The 19,730-nt window shown below is 37.1% G+C and overlaps 1 protein-coding gene across 2 annotated transcripts; it reads right to left on the reverse strand.

Annotated features, from left to right (window-relative positions):
• Positions 1-1,155: 1,155 nt before the first annotated feature.
• On the reverse strand, positions 1,156-6,171 carry LOC109068087 (profilin-2-like). 2 transcript variants are annotated; one of them, XM_042717666.1, is made up of 3 exons: positions 5,831-6,165; positions 4,536-4,728; positions 1,156-3,177 (listed from the first exon to the last, which is right to left on the reverse strand). In XM_042717666.1, the coding sequence occupies exons 1-3, from the start codon at positions 5,957-5,959 to the stop codon at positions 3,080-3,082; spliced, it is 420 nt and encodes a 139-aa protein (XP_042573600.1). In that variant the 5' UTR covers positions 5,960-6,165; the 3' UTR covers positions 1,156-3,079. The 2 variants fall into 2 exon arrangements, with proteins under 2 accessions (XP_042573600.1, XP_018940497.1); XM_019084952.2 differs by having other exon boundaries at positions 3,129-3,510; positions 5,831-6,171.
• Positions 6,172-19,730: the final 13,559 nt, after the last annotated feature.

The following is a 19,730-nucleotide window of genomic DNA, read 5'->3' on the forward strand; positions in this document are numbered from 1 at the left end:
AATTAATGACAGCAACAGGATTGACGTCATAGTCACAGGACTGACCAGAGTAACAGGGATGACAGGACACTCATTCTTCAGCACACTGCACATATTTGTTTACATGATACTGTAAAGTTTTATCACTGTAAAATGCATTATATTGTTTTGCACTTACATAGTTGTAGTTGTATGACAATAGTAAACAGTAAATTTTTCAGTTTAAGCCAGTTCATTGTTAATTTAGCACATTACATTTCTAAGAGATCTAATGTTTTAAGGGTGTTATGATTAGATAATGCGTTCATCTGTTTGTCTGTGTCCCCTCACAGAACTTAAAATATACTGATCTGGTGCAAGGAAGAAGATCAGATCCAAGATATTGATGCTGAATTTTTTTTTTCACTTTCTTGAACATTGAAAACAAACGAAAACAGTATTGACTTAGCATGATGCCCCCCATAAAAACCAGTAAAATTATTTTATTTTATTGATAAAATGCATACTTAACACTGCTTAACAATGAGACCGTATCTAGAACAATATGCAAATATGACTTATATAAATTTGCCTTCATTTTTCAAGTTTAATGTCCTGCTGAAAAAGAAAAATCATGAGGGACAGGCCAAAAACCTTACCAGCATAAATGCTATTTAAATTATTTCAATTTTTTTTTTTTTATGTAATATTGCTGAAAGTATACATAGTTGTTTTTAAATTGCACATTTATGTATTGTTATATTAATCCTATGTTTGTTTATTTCTAAGGGATGGAGATATATATATATACACACACACACACACAGTGTTTGTCAGGCCATCATAAATGGCATCCTCAAGTGGAAAACTGTCATTGTGAAATGTGAAAACTCTTCACATTATATAAGGTAATTTTTACGGGCAATAAGATTAAACCAAGTCTTCTGAGGTTGTGTATAACACCTAATGTTTGTAATTATAGCGACCCCTTCAGGATTACCCATGTCAATTACAAATTAATGAGGTTTAGTAGCAGTGTCAACAAAGATATTCTTTTAACATCAGTACGGAAGCTCACATGAACACAAAACTGCTTTGAAAGACAAATTTTCTGATACCTACCATGCCCTACACTGTCTGTTGACTTCACCTTCTACAAACTGATAGAAAGATGCTTGAAGACAAACAAGTGAACAATTTTCTGGTTGGAATAGGTTTATTTGATCTGTCTGTAAACAAGGTGGTTAAATCATGGCAATTGTTTTTTTTTTTTCCTTTCCTTCCACGCAAATTGAGTTGAATATCAGCTGGTCAGGTGTAAGAAGGGAGAGAATTGGACATAATTTGATGCTTTTCTTTAATCTGTACATTTCCACACACCCTGGAGGTTGAATTTATGCCAAATATCCAAAGAGGTGCCACTGAAGAATTGACTTCTCACAAGGCAGCAGTTAAAATCCATCTCACAGTAGCAACAGATCAGATCTACATTATGGCACAGGATACACAGCTTTATTTAACAAGTTTCCACAATACAACTGACTTCGACTAGTGGTCTTTTTCCACCTAATACCACCATATCCCAGAAAAAGTTAGTGTACACAGTTTACTTCAGTATCTTTTTTTTTTTTTTGTCTATTTAATGAAGCATTTGTACCGTGCTATGACAGTTTGATACATCGCAATTAAGTAGTTTACAAGGCAATGACTTCCAAATGGTTTCATTCTTGAAAATAACATTAAAAGTCAAAAATGTTTAAGAATTTTGAGGTGATGTTAACAATAAGACTGCCGTTTCATCTATTCAAGACATTCGTGAGAGGAATTCTCAGGTAGTTATATATTTGATTTTTAATTTCAAACTGTTATGCCAGTAATAGTGTTTAATAGAAATGAGCTTGGTGATACAATGTGTATTTGAAGTGTTGAGAATTTAGTGTTATAAAGTCAGCAACAGATGAAGCTAGCAGTCATCCTTAACAACAAGAGTTTGGAGTAATTCTGTTAATCCCACTGGATGCAACAAAATAATTGGTCCTATTAGAGAACCCAAAGTGAAAGAAGTGAAATGGACAGAATCAGAGATACATTGGGATGGCAGCACTTTTTGTCTTAAAAAAAGAAAGAAAACAAAAACAAAGGACAGACAAAAGAAAAACATTTTACAGGAGCTGGCAAACAACAGTTATAAGTGCCCGAGCTATTGTAGCGATGGAATGTCCATAAAGAGTCCGGGATGAAAAGACTTGGGGAACAATTTAACCCAAAACTTGTAAATGCTGATCTGCCACCACACTCAAAATATTCCAACATTAGACCAATGACTTACAAGACCACATCCAAATACAACAGCAAAAGCATTTGATATAAGGTTCTCAAACTAAAGAAGGTACAGGGCATATAATAGTAGCTGGGGCGAAGGTGGTGCAGTTCATGAGGGCAGGGGCAGAGGTGCTTACTAAGTTAATTCAGGATCAAACCGAATAAAGAGAAAAAAAAAAAAAGTGTTACGTGACTAGTTAACTTCATTCTCAAAGCTGAGACAAGGTGGTGTAGTTAGTTACTGGAAAGCGATGATATTGACCTAAAAGATATGCATGCACTTTTTCCATCCTGGACATGCTGTATACAAGGAAGACCATGAGAGCTCAGCAAGGGCTCAAAGCACTCGAGAGGCATCAATCTATCGTAAGCTGGTTCATTAGCAGTGCCTAAGGAAAACAATTGGACCATGTAGTGACTTTATTTACTTGTGAATTTACACAAATTCTGGGTCGTCCAATTTTTTAAAAACTTCTTAATTTTACATCTATGGTTATGTACAGTAGTGTTTGTGATTGAACCTTCATAAAACCAACATGCTTGATTTACTGTGGCACAAAAAAAAAACGTCAAAACTAAAGGACATGGAGCATTAAATAAAAAGAAAACTTAATTAAAAAAAAAAAATGGACAGATATATTTGGAGAGAGAAAACGATGCATCTACTAACTGTTTCCGGTAGTGTTGTGAAGTTGACAAAAAGGGGGCGAGGATGAGGGTAGGGGTGGGTGGATGGGTGGGAAGTGTGGTGCGGTGTATTAAAGTGAGCTGCTGTGTGGATGGATTGGAAGGGGCTGCTTTAGTATCCAACTTTCCTCAGGTACTCAGCCATGCTAAATGCTTTCTTGTTGAGCAATCCTCCGTGGGTACCTTCCTTTCCCATGACTATAACCAACACTGGAGTACACAAGGAAAGAAAAAAGACGACAAATGAACAAAACTGAAAAAAAAAAAAAAAAAAAAAAAAAAAAGTCTTTCCCCCCGATGACACGGGGACATTATAGGATATTATCACCATTCTTCCCTTGATTGCTATTAAATTTTTTCAAGACATTAACTGCTTGAAGGAGAAAGCTTAACAGCAAACTTCTTCTTTCTGTCCCTCAAGTGAAACTAAACAAGCTTAATTACATTAGAACCCTGAATCCCTCAAGTATTTTGCCATTGAGTATGCCTTCTTATTCAATCCGCCTCCATGGACCCCTTCTTTGCCCATTACAAGAACCAAGACTGAAAGAGAAGAAATAGAAAAGGGGAAAGTTGAGAACTGTGGTGGTTAGGGAAAAAAAGAGAGAACAATCATGAAACAGAGGAGAAAGAGAATCACAATTGCAATCAGAAGTGCTTGCATGCACATGCGTTTCACCATTAAAAGCAACCAAGTAGAGGAAAGTGAGTCAGAGTATTTGACAAGGAGGTCTGAAGCTGGCTGCTTGAGCTTTGTAGTGACATATTTTAGTGTACAGGAAAGAGGAAATAGGAAGAGGAATTTGACTCTGCCACATTCCAAAGGACCTTCGACCCGCCCCACACACCCTAAATCCCTTTGAAACGGAGTTACCTTGCTATGATATCTCTGCGAGACTTTCGTAGGACCACACTGACACAATATCATCTATCGAGCATGTGCTAAAACACACTGGGCATGATAAAAATTTGGCTATGGGTGTCAGATCTTTAAAACTTACCATTGGGATTGCCTTGCACCCTGATGATTCACCTAACATAGATAATAGGGTGTGATGGAACGTTTACCGCACAAGCGAAAGAGTGATATCCCAATTCATTAAACAGTGATAAGATGAAGGGAAATCTCACACGCGGTTTAAGAAAACTGATAGATCAAGAAAAGCTTGTACATGCACAGAGCTGAAATCCAGCTCTTGGGTGTTTTTCAGAAAGGAGGAGTAGGGGACAGAAGATTGCACTGGCTTAAAACTATACCTCTTGCACATCTGATTATCCTTTTATTCAAAGAGGACCACAAAGGCAGACTGTATGAGTGGGCACATCTTAGCATTAAGGGTCATTTTGCTAAATTAACTATGAAAAAACACTTCACTGGTGAAAACAATTTGAAAATCGTAAGGAATTAAGACTTTTCCCAGGGTCGCCCCAGGCTAATCTATACTAATACTTTTTCTGAGCAGACTCAGATCCCTAATTAAATGAATCTATAAATTAATAATGTGCTTGTCACGAGTGATCTGAATATATTGGCGTGCTAAATTAAACATTTCACACGTGTAGTTTACCTTTGCCAGCTCTGCCTATGGAAACATTGTATGTCGGCTCTCCATTGTGACTCTTTGTCCTGATGTCCATCGTCCAGTCCCCTTCCACATGAAGGCTGTCTCTGATCACAGAGCACTTCTTTTTCCCGAGAGTCAGCCCACCGGTGAAGAAGCCCTCTCGGTCTTTGCCGACAATGACATCGATTTCATCAGGCTGAAAAATTAAGCATTCAAAAAAAAAAAAAAAAAAAAAAAAAAAAAAAAAAAAAAAAAAAAAAAAAGAATTATTTTAATATTCACATCTTTAAGTAAGATTTAGTATCATGCAGAATACACAAGCTGTATATAATTATACTTCTGCTGAAAACCTGAAAGGATTATTTGCATGCATTAGCATTGCATGAGTGCAACCAATCTGAAACACTCTGGGAGTATTCAAAATAATTGCAATTGAGGTTCAACCACTTTTCACTTTTTTTTAACCGCAACTGCACAAATAGCTAGAAATGTTCTCATACTAACAGTGAGCTGCGGGAAAGAGTGAGCATTCACAGGCGACGGGACGCCATCTTTGTGTTCCTGTAGGGAAAAACTTGAAGCACGGGCGCCACTGTCTGAACTTCCTCCTCTCGTGGCCTAAGACTGCAGCTTATCTCAAGACTGATCAGACCGAGTCCGACCTCTGAAACAATCCAGGACTTATTAATAACCTAGAGAGGGCATCTGCGCATTTGAAGCACTAATAAAATATAAAAACACAATGCGTAGATATGGAGAACTCGTTATTGCTGAATAATGCAAAAGGAAATGTGTGATTTAATTAGAGCAAGACCCGTTTACATTCAATGAAAGTCGTCGAAATCTAAAGAAAACGTGCTGTGCGGGTTCGGATATACCGCTGCACTGTAACTAGGGTCGTTAGATAAGCATAATGTGGTTGATTGTGATATGAGTAATGAAGTCTAGAGGCCGTGGCCACAGCCCTGTGTTTCATCTGGGCCTTGATCCATTCAGCTGAAACACTTCCTTTCACACTCCCTTCTTTCGCTTTTATGGGAAAAATATGAGGTTTTGTTGTACCGTCGCAGCTTTGCTAATGATAAACACGCTAACGAGTGTTTTTTATTGTGGGATATATGGTTGAAATGGTTAGCTCGCGCTGGGCACGAGACCGGCTCCCCGTGCACGCGTGCTAAAGCTGACTAGCTTGCTAACACCCGAATCTCTCCGCTCGCCCCAGCACACAAATAACATCCCGAATTCAATGAAAACGAAGCGTTAACCGCACAGCGGGTGCTAATCTAGCAAAATCTTACCGTTATACCGCTAAAAGTACCACCCTCTGACGATGCCCAAACGTATTTGGCGTCCGTGAAGCCAACAATGGCGGCATCCTGGCAGCTGCCATCGGCCATCAGGTTATCCACGTAGCTTTGCCAAGACATTTTTCTGTGATTTGAAAGGATATAAAGAAAGAACTACACACGCTGGAGTGGATTCAACGCTACAGGTGCTAAAGGTCTAGCGAGGATTGTACGGATGGAGGGTTTTGGCGTCTCCTGTACTGTCTGGCTCGCTGGCTTGTGTGAAATCTCAGCTCTGGAAGGAAAGAAAGCCGACGGACTGAGACGCGTCTGGGTGTAGTCCCGCGCTATATCCCTCCGCGCAGACGACTCACCGCTGCCACTGCGACGCTGGACGAAAATAGTCCCTCTGCCGTCAAAGCGCCAGCTCGACCTCATTATCAAGATGTAATTACTTTAACAACACTTAGTTTCCAAGGTAAAATAGTTTCCTCGTTATAGCTCATAAATTTGTTACCTTTTATTGTATTTTTTCACATGAAGTGTTATTTCAGTAAGTCTCAATTAAAGGTATAGTTCATCCAAAAAATAAATAAATAAATAAATAAATAAATTCGGTCATAATTTACTAACCCTCATCCTTTCCAAACCTGTATGACACACAGATAACGATATTTATTGGTACTGTGTTGGTAACCGAACAATTTTGGTTACAGACTTCACATGGGTTATTACTATAGCTAACAACTAAATACATTTTCGTTACTTGAAATGAAATACATGTTAACTCAAATAAAATGTATATTTAAAAAACATATTTTTGTTAATCTGTTTGTCACAACAACATTTCTCATTTTCATTTAGTTTAGCTTGATGTAGCCTACTACAATGACAAAAACTAAAACTGAAAAAAAAAATTATATATATATATATAAATATATATATATATATATATATATATAATATATATATATATTATATATATATATTGATATATATATATATATATATATATAAAAACTAATGAAAATTGAAAAAATATAGGTCTACCAGTTAATAATTAAACCTTAAATAAAACTAAAATGAAAATTGAACATATGTGACCCTGGACCACAAAACCAGTCTTAATGGTCAATTTTATGAAATTGAGATTTAAACGTCAAACATCTGAAAGAAATATTTAAATGTCTGAAAGCTGACTAAATAATCTTTCCATTGATGCATGATTTGTTATAGGATAGGACAATATTTGGCTGAGATACAACTATTTGAATATCTAAATATTGAGAAAATTGCCTTTAAAGTTGTCCAAATAAAGTTCTTAGCAATGCATATTACTAACCAAAAATTAGGTTTTGATATATTTAAGGTAGGAAATTTACAAAATATCTTCATGGAACATGATCTTTACTTAATATCCTAATGATTTTTGGTATAAATAAAATCAGTAATTTTGTCCCATACAGTGTATTGTTGGCTATTGCTACAAATATTTCTGTGCTACTTATGACTGGTTTTGTACTCCAGGGTCACATATAAAAATAAAAACTAATGCAAAATATTAATAAAAACTATAATGGTATGCTATAAGAATGATTGATATCCATTGTATGGATTGTTTTGTTAATAAAGTTACTTTCTTTTTATCATGTTAAATTCATTCTGCCCTGCGGTCTTCTCCAACTCCGGCCCATTTGATCATAAGCATTATAATCTAGAAAGTAAAAAAGGAAAAATGGGTTTGTATGTGTATTAGTCACAACTGAGTCTATTGTCAGCCTAATCAATGCCATATTTTGTGAAATCTTTGTTAGTCCATAAAGAAAGCAGTTCAGCAATCCTCAGCATCATGTCAGCTATATTTCCACACACACACACACACACACACACACACACACACCCACACACACACACACACACACACACACACACACACACACACACACACACATATATATACACAGTATATAATTTTTGTGAATGTAAATGTTATATATCAAATTAATCAAGTGAATCTGCTGTTTCAGATGACAAATTTTGTCATTTAACATCTAACAAATGAAATAAAAACCTAAAAGGTAAATTTTTTTACCTCACCTTTTTCTTTACTTTTTTTCACACAGAGACATACAACTTGCAGGGCGGTGATTCACCACTCAACATCCATTGTCATTAATGTCAGTACAGATCATGTGGCAAAACGGTGACACAAGAAAACCATGACATACTAATATTTACAAGCCAGTTATTTGGGAGGCACACCCATTGCCTAACTCCTGTTATCTCAACTGACTTTTTCGAGGAAGCCAAGGAACATTATTGTAGTCACCTGACCGTGTCACTCCTCTAAATCCAACAGACAGCTTCATTTAAAAAGTAGTAAAATTTGAGCTGTTTTTAGGCATCAGATTAAAAAATTGAAGAATAAGGGTATAATGCACATACAAATGACTGATTTTATCAAACTCTTGGTGAAAAACACATTTTCTAAAACGTGATAGAGAGGAGCTTTACGAACTGGATAAGCAATAAATCTTTGAAAGATCCACAAGATGGGAGGCTCCTCACTGTTGAACTAAACCACTTCCTGTTTTTCCTCAAAGTAGGTTAATGGTTGTGAGTTTACTGCGCGTTATTTCTATATTACACGTGACATGTAGAAAAAGCAATTATTATACATTAGGATCCTTTGGACCAAAAAGAATGATAAAATACAGCCAACAGATGATTCCAGAATGTTCAAGCGATGAAGTGAAATCAGAAGTCAGTGTGTGCAGAATGCTCCCCCTACTGGTCATAGCTGATATTCTGCACAATGCCACTGCACTATAAAAAACAAAAAATAATCAAATCAAATAAATGTATCAATATGATAACAACACTGGACGATGGCAGCTAGAGAGGAAGTACTTCAGATGAATATACAGTATGATATTTCTTGGAAGAACTGAACAACACTTTGCAACTGTAGTCACACAAATAAGTTGTCACAAAGTTTTAATCTAAGTAACTATAGTTTATTTTTTTAATTTTGTAATTTTCAGTAAAAAAAAAGCACAAATGCCTCTTTTCACCAACGGTGGTTTTATATGTTGATTTCACTGTTCTCTCTTAAATGTGATTTATTTATTTATTGTGAATTCTGTTCTGTAATAGCTGCTGGGGAAAAAAACATATTCAGGCAAGAGAAAAAAAAATATAGATTTTAAGAGCAAAGATGCAACTGTTAAAAGCTGTTTTCCATAAATGTCGTATTTATATACAGTTTATTTTTTGTACAGTTTCTGTTGGCTAAAATAGTACTTAGGGATAGATAGATAGATAGATAGACAGATAGACAGACAGACAGACAGATGATAGACAGACAGACAGACAGATAGATAGACAGACAGACAGACAAGACAGACAGACAGACAGACAGACAGATAGACAGATAGATAGAGATATAGATAGATAGACGATAGAGACAGACAGACAAGACAGACAGAACAGACAGATAGATAGATAGATAGATAGATAGATAGAGAAAATTTTAGCATACAAAAATGTAACAAAATTGTTTTCCTGATGGGCTAAATAAAATATTCAATGGCAGGTTTTCGTTGCGATTTAACTTACCCCATATAGTGATGTTTATTATTTTTGCGTCGACAATAATTGTGTAAACCTTTAAAAAGCTTTTATGAAGACAAGATTCTCGAAAATAAATTACTCTCGATTAATATTTACAGTAGCCTACAAGTGAATAAAAAAAATGGTAAAAAATGCGACTAGCAGCCCTGGCCTCCTCAATCATTTCGTTTATACTCCCATCTTTTGCGTAGCGCTTAACGAACACGTTCATTAATGAGATTTGACATTAGGCCCGTTATTCTCGCGTTTTAATCACAGTCTATGGTTTTAATATGCGCAGATGAAAAGGTAAAGGAACTTACGCCACTGCACTAGTTTGAACGTAGGATCCGTATTCACCGTCCTATTTACACGCCATGCCTGTTGCGCTCGTTTCCCAGCATGCATCGCGAACTTACATAGCCATCTTGTCGGGAGGTGAAATTTTTAGATTTTCTGTTTCCGAAGTCTGATAGTTATAGTTAGCTATAAACTTTCATTTCGAGCCGTTTTCGCGATTGTTTTGTTGGTACGCTGGCATCTAGTCGGCGAGTGTCGTGACGTATCAGGCGGCGTTTAAACGCGCTCGTTCAGGATGTGTTTGATACTCAGCTGTAGGTAGAGAAGTGAGAGGCAGCAGGGGGAGTGAACGCAGCCGAATCTACGACAGCGGCCTTACACACACCGCCCTCACCGAGCTCTGATCACCAGCATATGAGGATAAATTGATAACCGACACGTCATCTCGCGCACGCCGCTCGCGGAGGTTGTTGTCGTCGTCCGCCGCGCGCGCGCCGAAAATGCAACAGGAGAGAAGAGGAAGACGGATGACGCACGATCGTCGCGGAAAACTGTGAAATTTGGGGCAACTGTTTGCTGTTTTGTCAAGTCAGCGGCGTCTTTAGGGTGTCTCAAAAAGCTGTTAAGCATGTCTAAGATGCCGGCCAAGAAGAAGAGTTGCTTTCAGATCACGAGCGTGACTCAGGCTCAAGTCGCGGCCAACAGCGCGACCGACGACACCGAGAGCCTGGATGACCCGGATGAGTCCCGGACAGAGGACGTGTCCTCCGAGATATTTGACATGTGCAGGACCGAGGTATGTGACAGGAGCTCCTCCGAGGAGACTTTGAATAATGTGGGGGACTCAGAGGGCCAGACCCCCCAGAACGGCGGGTTTGGCACGCGCACCTTGAGTCACCACCAGGGCATCCAGGCCTCTGGGACGCAAACAGCGCAGGTCACCAGTTCATCAAGCGCGACGACTATAACCAGCTGCACCTCTCGCTTCAGGGTCATCAAGCTTGATCACGGCACCGGAGAGCCCTTCCGGAGGGGCCGGTGGACCTGTATGGAGTTTTACGAGAAAGACCCCGAGGGCTCTGTGATGAGCAGGACTGTGGATAGTATCAGGCACACCAATGTGACCGAGCCCGGAGCGGATAGAGACAGCGGGCTCGGGGCCACCGTCAGCTCCATAATGGCTACTGATGTAAATTCAGACGGGTCGTGTTTCACCGGCCCGCCTCATAATCTAGAACCGCACAGCTTCAACGTGGCCCTGGGGTCCGGGTCACCTGAGTCCTTCAGTAATAAGCCAGTGCCTCCGTCTGCTCAGCACAGTCTCCATCCACCCGCTCACGAGGGAGGACACCTTCAGAAATCTCCCAGCATCCCTCCTTCTCCTCAAGTGCAGCCGCTGCTTTATCAGCCCCAGCCGGCTCTGGTATCAACCAGTCAGCCTGATTACGGCCAGCGCAGCATGCCCATCGCAGCCACCCAGACTCTCCCTGGGGTGAGCCTTTCCGCCGGACATGTCATCAGTCATGGGTCGTCCCCTCTTCCGAATCCGGCCACAGGAGGGGTGCAGGTTCTGGGTACAGTAGAAATGTCTGGACTCCCTGGAGGTGTTCCCTTAGGGAGCGCGCCGCTGTCGCCTGTCCCAAATCTGGCGCAGCATCCTGCGCTGGGGCTGTTGAGCAGCGTCGCCCCTATGCCCTCCATTCAGCATCAGCAGCAACCAGTGGCACAATACCAGGCCTCTGGAGTAATGCACGGTTTATCGACAGCTCTGCAAAGCGGTCAGAGCTTGCCCGTAGCACCGGTGTCGCTCGCAGTAGGATCACCCAATACCTCCGCACACAGCCAGGCATCCCAGGTTCCCCGCAATGGGACGGCCGCGGGAATGGGCACCAGCGTCTTCAGCCAGATGGATGAGAGTCGGAGGATGTCTGATGCGTCTGCGCAGGTTCACAGTAAAGACACGGTGATGCCCTTAATCACAGAAGGCCTGCAATTGCCCAGTCCGGCTGTGAGCAGTCTTTTCGGTATACCCATTCCCATTGATGGGGAGGACGACAGGTGAGGTGCCTCTGGTGATCTGAGTGATTGAGGGGTCTGACTGCTTGAACGTTCACTCACATGCACGGTTCCCACAATCATGGAAGACCTGGTGTCTAGGCATAGAAAACTCATTGGAATGATTATATATTGGGTTTTTTGAGGTACACTCAGTATTTCATTAACTAGAATTTGGCCTGTTTGAAAAATTTTAATGAAAAATTTTATTCATTAATAAAACTTTAACCAGTAATCATGGAATTCGGTCAAAAGGTGTGGGAACCCTGCTCTTATTTTGTCTTGATTTAGTTTAGCTCCAGATAATGTATTTTTTAAAGCATACACACAGGCTCAGTTAAGATTGTTTGATGTTAATTGGAATATTTAATGGGGAAAGTGTCAACAAATGTAGACGAACAGAAATGTAGCATGCATTTTGAATTATATTCAACAGTTTAATAGTCATTTGCTGCTTCATCTTGGTAATTTTCCATGCAGTGTTCATAGCATTAATGTGCAGATCTCTGTGCATGCCTGCTGTGGTTGTTTTGTGAGGAATGCAGTGACATTATTGATGATTGGTTGTTCTCATCAGGGTTGTGACATTTCTTGCTATTTCACTTCCAGTCAAAAGTGTGGACACACCCACTCCTTTTTTTTTTTTTTTAAACGGATTTATATATATATATATATATATATATATATATATATATGTATATATATATATATATATAGATATAGATATAGATATAGATATAGAGATATAGATATAGATATAGATATATAGATATATAGATATAGATATATATATATATATGACTCACACACAAGATATAGATATAGATATGTATATCTATATATATATATATAGATATGTATATGTATGTATATATCTTTTTGCATAATAGTGTTTTCTACGAGTCATTTTATGAGTGTTCGGTATTGTTTCACGTGCGTTTCCCGAAAATTCACTTAACACAATCGCACGTAGCTGTGCTTTAAGTGCTACTTAGGAGTTGCTTTCCATTTGTCAAGTGCTGAAATGTCAATTTATAGAATGGCCCGTAACTGTAGTACACGCTCTTATTGAACTGTTAACCTAATGCTGCGTTCCAGGCAGCTTGGATATGATATAATATAATGTAATATAAAGTAGTATAATATTTATCTACTTGAATCATTTTTTTCCCCATATTGCAATATATATCGCAGAAAAACAAACTATCGCAATATGAGTTTTTTCCAATATCGGGCAGCCCTAGCTTACGATGCTTTTGGGAAACACTGCCCTGTTCATTTTCTTAACCAACTTCATGAGTTGCATCCTGCTCTTGGAATAAGATGAAATACACAAATATGAATCTAAAAACAATTTTAATGACTTGTGTCTAGACCTTTTGACTGGTCATATCTTGTGATGCTCTTATCAGGTTGTTTACATTTCCACCAAAGTTTAAAAGTTATGTTGGATTTTTATTTGTTGGTAATGAAGTCAGTTTAGTTTAATATACACTACTGTTCAAAAATTTGGGGTCTGTAAAATGTTCTTGAAAAAAGTCACCAAAGTTGCATTTATTTGATCAAAATACAGAAATGTTATTACAATTTAAAACAACTGCTTTCTATTTGAATATATTTTACAATTTTCAGCATCATTACTGCAGTCTTCAGTGTCACATGATCCTTCAGAAGTCATTCTAAAATGCTGATTTGCAGCTCAGGAAACCTTTTTTTTTATCAATGGTTAAAACAGTTGTGCTGTCAGAAATAGAAAGTAAAAAGAGTTTATTTGAAACATTTTAACATTGTAAATGTCTGTCACTTTTGATCAATTGAATGCATGCTTGCTGAAAAAAAAATGCATATAAAAAGTAAAAATATTGCTGATCCCACATTTTTGAAACGTGTATAAGACAAGTCGTTTTTTGAAATTTTGAAAATATATGGTTATTTTGTACTACTATGACAGTCTGTCAGAGCCCTAAAAACAAATATTCAAACAAATATGCTTCTTGTTTGTTTCCGGATGTCACAAGCATGCCAGAAATGGCAGTAACTATAAAATGCTTTCTCAATTGAAAAGCGACAGTGCATATCTAGTGACACAGTTTCAGTTGAGAAGTGTCACTGCTCGGCTTCCTCTTAGATGCTCGACTTTCGGTTCCAGCGTTGCAAGTTGTACACACTATATCAACTTGTTGGCATACTCAAGAGGAAATGGTGAACTGTCGAGGGCTTGAGATGACTGTGGCTTTAACTTAGTGTTAGTCAGAACAAAGTAGATTGAGCAGGCGGTGGTCGTAAATGCAAGAGCTGGATCTCAGTGCAATTCCGCCTACGTGCCACTCAGTCGCCCGGCCCGGGGTAAAGACGCTTGTCACTGGTGACACCTTTTGTAGCTGATATGCAGTGGGGGCCTGTGATAGCGAAGGCCTATCATGTAGCGAACAGTAGACCTTCCCCTATCTTTCACTTCTTGAGATAAGGTTGCTTCACTAAGTGGTTAAAAACATTTATTTTCTTTCTTTATTGCTCTTTTAAAAGACACAGACAGCCATCACACCCCATTTATGACTCTAAAGTCATGTTTTTCACATGTATCATCTTTATGTATAGGGGCATGAGTTTCCTTGGTCATCTGACAGGCAGTTGTTCAGATAACATGTTGAGTTATTTCCTCAAGAAGATAGCATTCCTGTTCAGGAATGACTGAAATATGCCATGCATCTGCATTTGTTCCCCAACAAGCTTCACGAAAGTCTTTAAAATTGTTTACCTAGCAGCCACGGTTTCTTTTGTTGCACGCAGAGATATATTTGTATATTTGGTATGGTACACCTCGCAGATGTTTTGGTACACACCTGAAATATTTAATCAGTGCAAGTGTCCTTTAATGTCTGTACCACCTTTTTTCATATGACTTCTTGGTGATATAAGGTGTAAGTTTAAACATCATTCTGTTTTTTTGAACCAAAATAAAATGTAAATCAAAATAAAAATTGCCCTACTGTTCAAATGTTTGGGGTCAATAATAAAAAATAAATAATAAAAAAAACTTATCCAGCAAAAACATTACATTGACTAAAAGATGCATTTATAAATGCTGTTTTGAGAGGGAATATATATATATATATATATATATATATATATATATATATATATATATATATATATATATATATATATATATATATATCTCAAATAATTCTGAAAGGAATGTTTCCACAAAAATATTAACATTGATACTAATAAGAAATGTTTCTTTAGCACTAAATATTAGTGATTTCTGAAGGATCATGTGACACTGAAGACTGGAGTAATGATGCTGAAAATTCAGCTTTGATGACAGAAATAAATAATTTTTTAAAAATGTATTAAAATAAAAAAAAAATTACTTTAAATTGTAATAATATTTTACAACATTACATTTGCAACCATTAGCATTTTTCCATTGTGAAATGACAACTCCATGACAGTTAAATGCATTTCTTGCTACCAGTTCTCATTGCAGTAACAGAGGTTTTCTTTTTTGGCATTCCCTTTATTATGGGATTATTGCATGCATTTGCCCCAATGCAGTAAATTAGTGTAATGTTAACATTGCTGTGATTTGGTAATGAGAATGGAAGGGGGTAAATGTGCTTAATATCTATTAAAATGCCACAATGCAATTTTGAAAATAACATTTTTTGGTTTGTTTTGATTTGGTATGAAATATGACATAGACCTGTTGCGTGAAATCCACCCAATTAGCTCAACCAATAAAACACTGATTGCATCACGCAGTCATTCACAACACAGACCAGGTCCAAGTCCTGCGGAGTAACAGTTAATAATTACTTTCTCCCATATGTGATGTTTTTTGATGTTTTTTGACTGAGGATTATGAGTCTAACATCTGAAATTGTTTTAGATGAATTAGCTCATTGTGCAACGTGAGATCAGATTTTGCCCCATCTGCTGGTTAGAATGTGTAACCCTTTTTAGAGAATGATGCTGTATGTTGGCATATAACATCCCCTGACAGATCTCCAGTTATATAAGCCTGACCGATAGATGACGACGATAAGCTTTAAAAGATTAAAGCCTTAAGCTGACATTATCTTCAGGTTTCAGGACTAGCTTAGTTTTGTTTCTTGATTTAAAACAATTTTTACTAGTCTTGTGTAAGTGTCATACATTTGATTCATGCGTCTCAATCTCTCAACAGCAGCGCAGGTCACAATGTACCTTCTCACCCAATCTGTCCATCTGTGTCTTTGTATTTGGCAAGTATTCCCTCTTTCTTTTAAAACACGCTTCTCTCAACACCTCCACGGTAAAGCAGTACTCGAGCTGTCAAACTCTTCAGTACACACTTTTCTGGTACTTCCTGTGGGGGAACTTCTGTAGGCCTTCGCTCATGTAGAGTCCCGTGTTGTCGTGATCTTTCCGATCTCACTTTTGTCTTAAGAATAAAAGCTGCTGCTTTCGTGTTGTGTAAGTGGCGGTCGTCGCACTACATTTTTAAGCACAGAATTTATTTGACACTCATACGTGACTGATTTGGGACGCTCTGCGTTGGCAGGAACCCCATGTAGCATGTCATACAAATAGCTCTTCTAATGTGAAGTGCACAAATTGATTCCATTAGAGTTTGTCGCTAAGCTGACATCACAATACTCCAAGCATAAAAAATACACAGTGCACACAAATTTTGAGTAAATTCTATACTTTTTGTATAATGATGCTGCAAACTGCTGATACTGATACTGCAACCCTGAGTTATAAATAAACTTGTTGATGACTGGTGCTTCCCCTCACTACTCTCTGCTCTCGACTGAACTGCTTTTGTATTTTTAATAATCAGTTTGTTTGTAATTTTAATGAAATTGACATTTGATTAGTCTGTTTGTTTTCTTACTTGCTTCTGTTTAGATATAAGATGAAAAAAAGTAATGCACAATTTATTTTTTCTTTCTTATATGTTATATATATTGTGCTACTGATTATTAATAAAGTAGTTCTTATTTAGAAAAGCAGTGGAGGAGAAGATGCATGTTGCTTGGTGATTTTGTTTTGAAAACTTCACAAATCTTTAACTGTACTTTTCTCAAAGCTGACTTTGCTGACTTCAAAGTAATTTTTTGGTTGATTCCAACAAATGATACATCATTTTGTCAACTTATTTTTGTAAATTTGCTTATTGCGACTCATTTTGCCAGCACAGGTCACACACACATTTTGTGGGGTGATTTTGTTGGGGAGTTTCTGAAATTGTTTCTGAGTTGCACCAAAAATAAGTTTTTTTTTTTTTTTTTTTTTTTTTTTTTTTTTTTTTCAAAGTAATTTTTATTTATTTATTTGACTGTGAATGAGTGATTTTTAGTGCTAAATGATCTGGAAAAACTTGAAAAATGTGGGTGTTTATACTTTTGATTTCCTTTTTACAAGAACCATTTCAAACCTCTTTCATTAACCATTTCACAAATTTTGAGTTTTGGTAGGCCAAATTCCCTTTGTTTTTGACCAATTGAATGACTATAAAAATAATTATTAATAATGGTTGTGATTTTTATAAAAAAAAAATACAAATAGTGCTGTCAAATTAATAATCACGATTAATCTAATACAAAATAAAAGTTTTTGTTTACATAATATATGTGTGTGTTCTGTGTATATTTATTATGTATACGTAAATACACACACATACAGTATGTATTTTGAAAATGTTTACATGTATTTACATGTCTATTTATATTCATAATTTATATTATAAATATATTTATTATATTAACAACCTGTTTTTCTGAAATATATACATGCATGTGTGTGTATTTATATATACATAATAAATGTACATGGCACACATACATATATTATGTAAACAAAAACTTTTATTTAGGATGTGATTAATCGCGATTAATTGTTTGACAGCACTAAATACAAATATTAAACAAAAATATTTTATATGTAAAACAATCATTTTATTTCACTGTAAAATTAAAGTAATATTATTTACGCCTTAATTTCTTCATTTTCAAAAATAAATCGTATAGTTTTAATTTTGGTGGGCTGTCGTCAAATATCATTTTCTGAGTAAAGCTTGGCACTGTGTTCATTTACAGGCGTATAGCCCATACTATCACTGAAACACTGTGTCATGAAGTGCATGTGTGTAAATCCAGTAAAGCATATATTAATTTCATTAAATCAACGCCTGTACAATTTTACAATTGCACTAAGCCATGTAAAAACAGAAAGTATGCTTTGTGCTTTAGATTGCAGTATTATTTACAAATAAGTAGTTTTTTGTTGGAACCGTCCCTTTAGGCAGCGCATGTGGGGTTTTTTTTTAATATTGGAAGGACTTTTCAAAAATGACTTGTTTTTGTTCTTTGCTCAATGATTCCCACCTTATCTTTATTCGACTTCAAACCATGTTCTTATAATAAATCCATTTGCTTTGATCCACTTCAGAGTTATAAATATGACCTTAGTGATCAAATAATAATATTTCCTGGAAACCCAGTGTTATGATGTTAACCACTGTTATGGTTTCCCTAACCTGGTTAGCTTATTTTGATAGTATGTTTTTCATTGGCTCGTGGTTTTACGATCCGATCCAGCTAGCTCATGTGTAACATCATCCATACGTTTGGAATCTGCAGAAAACGTGTATTTGTCTCAACACGTAGCTGTAGTAGCTGTCGAGTGCTTTCTAAAGCAATAATTCTGATGTTTATTGGATCCAGATATAATCTGCCGTCCCCGTGAGGTTACATGCGTGGTAAGAAGGAAAAGAGCCCTTTGGAGGCGTGTGGTTGTGGGGTCTCGGCCACCACCGCAGAGCAGCAGGAAAAGCTGTTTGCTCAGAGTCCAGATATTCACACGTGCGGTAAATCTACTCCTGTCCCCTCCCGTTCCTATATAGAGAGGAGAGGAGGGTCTGCTCCTGCCTCCCATCCCCATATAGTACATTCTGTTCTTTTCCTTTAAGGAAAGGTCCTGGTATTTGGGGGAAGTTGAGGTAATCGCCTACCTCGTCGAGACTTTATAACAAAAACTTGAGTGATTTTTCAGCTTTTTGCAACTGACCAGTCTTTATTTAGATGCTTGTTGTCATAATTCATATCTTTAAATGTCAGTGAGATTTTTTTTTAAATTAGAATACACGCTGCTGTGTTTGACTATATACTGGGCTATATAGATAAAAATTATCTGTATCTCTGTGCTTTTCAGTCTTTTGATTGTTTGTTCTAAAATAGCTTTAATATGAGCATTGTTTAGGGCTGGGCAATATATCGCATGTGATTGTCACGCACATTTTGTCAGTAAAGCCGGTTCCCTGATTACCGCTAAATAGCCATCACCTGCTTTCAAATGGAGCGGCATTTAATAGACAGAACCGTAGATCACTGACAAGCTACACAATATCCCGTTCATTATCGCAGATGAATCGCCTTCGATAATGAACGCGATATTGCGTAGCTTGACCGTGAACTACGGCTCTGTAACGCTCCATTTGAAAGCAGGTGATGGAGATTTAACGTTAATCAGGGAACCAGCTTTACTGACTAAATGCGCGTGACAATCACATGCAATATATCGCCCAGCCCTAGCATTGTTGCATTTTTTTTTTCAAAATGTACAAGAGAAAATCTTATAATTATAAAGCATTGTTCAAAAGTTTTTAATTTATAAATTATTACTTTAATAAAGGATGCAATAAATTGATCGAAGTGACAGTGAAGACGTAATGATAGAAATGACTTCTGTTTGTATTTTGTTTGACTCAACATATGTGTCCCTGGAGCACAAACCCAGTCTTAAGTTGCTGGGGTATATTTGTAGCAATAACCAACAATACATTGTATGGGTCAAAATTATTGATTTTTCTTTTATGCCAAAAATCATTAGGATATTAAGAAAAGATCATGTTCCATGAAGATATTTTTAAATTTCCTACAGTAAATATATTAAA

This window comes from Cyprinus carpio, chromosome B2 (genome assembly GCF_018340385.1).
Source record: "Cyprinus carpio isolate SPL01 chromosome B2, ASM1834038v1, whole genome shotgun sequence".
Lineage (NCBI taxonomy): Eukaryota > Metazoa > Chordata > Actinopteri > Cypriniformes > Cyprinidae > Cyprinus > Cyprinus carpio.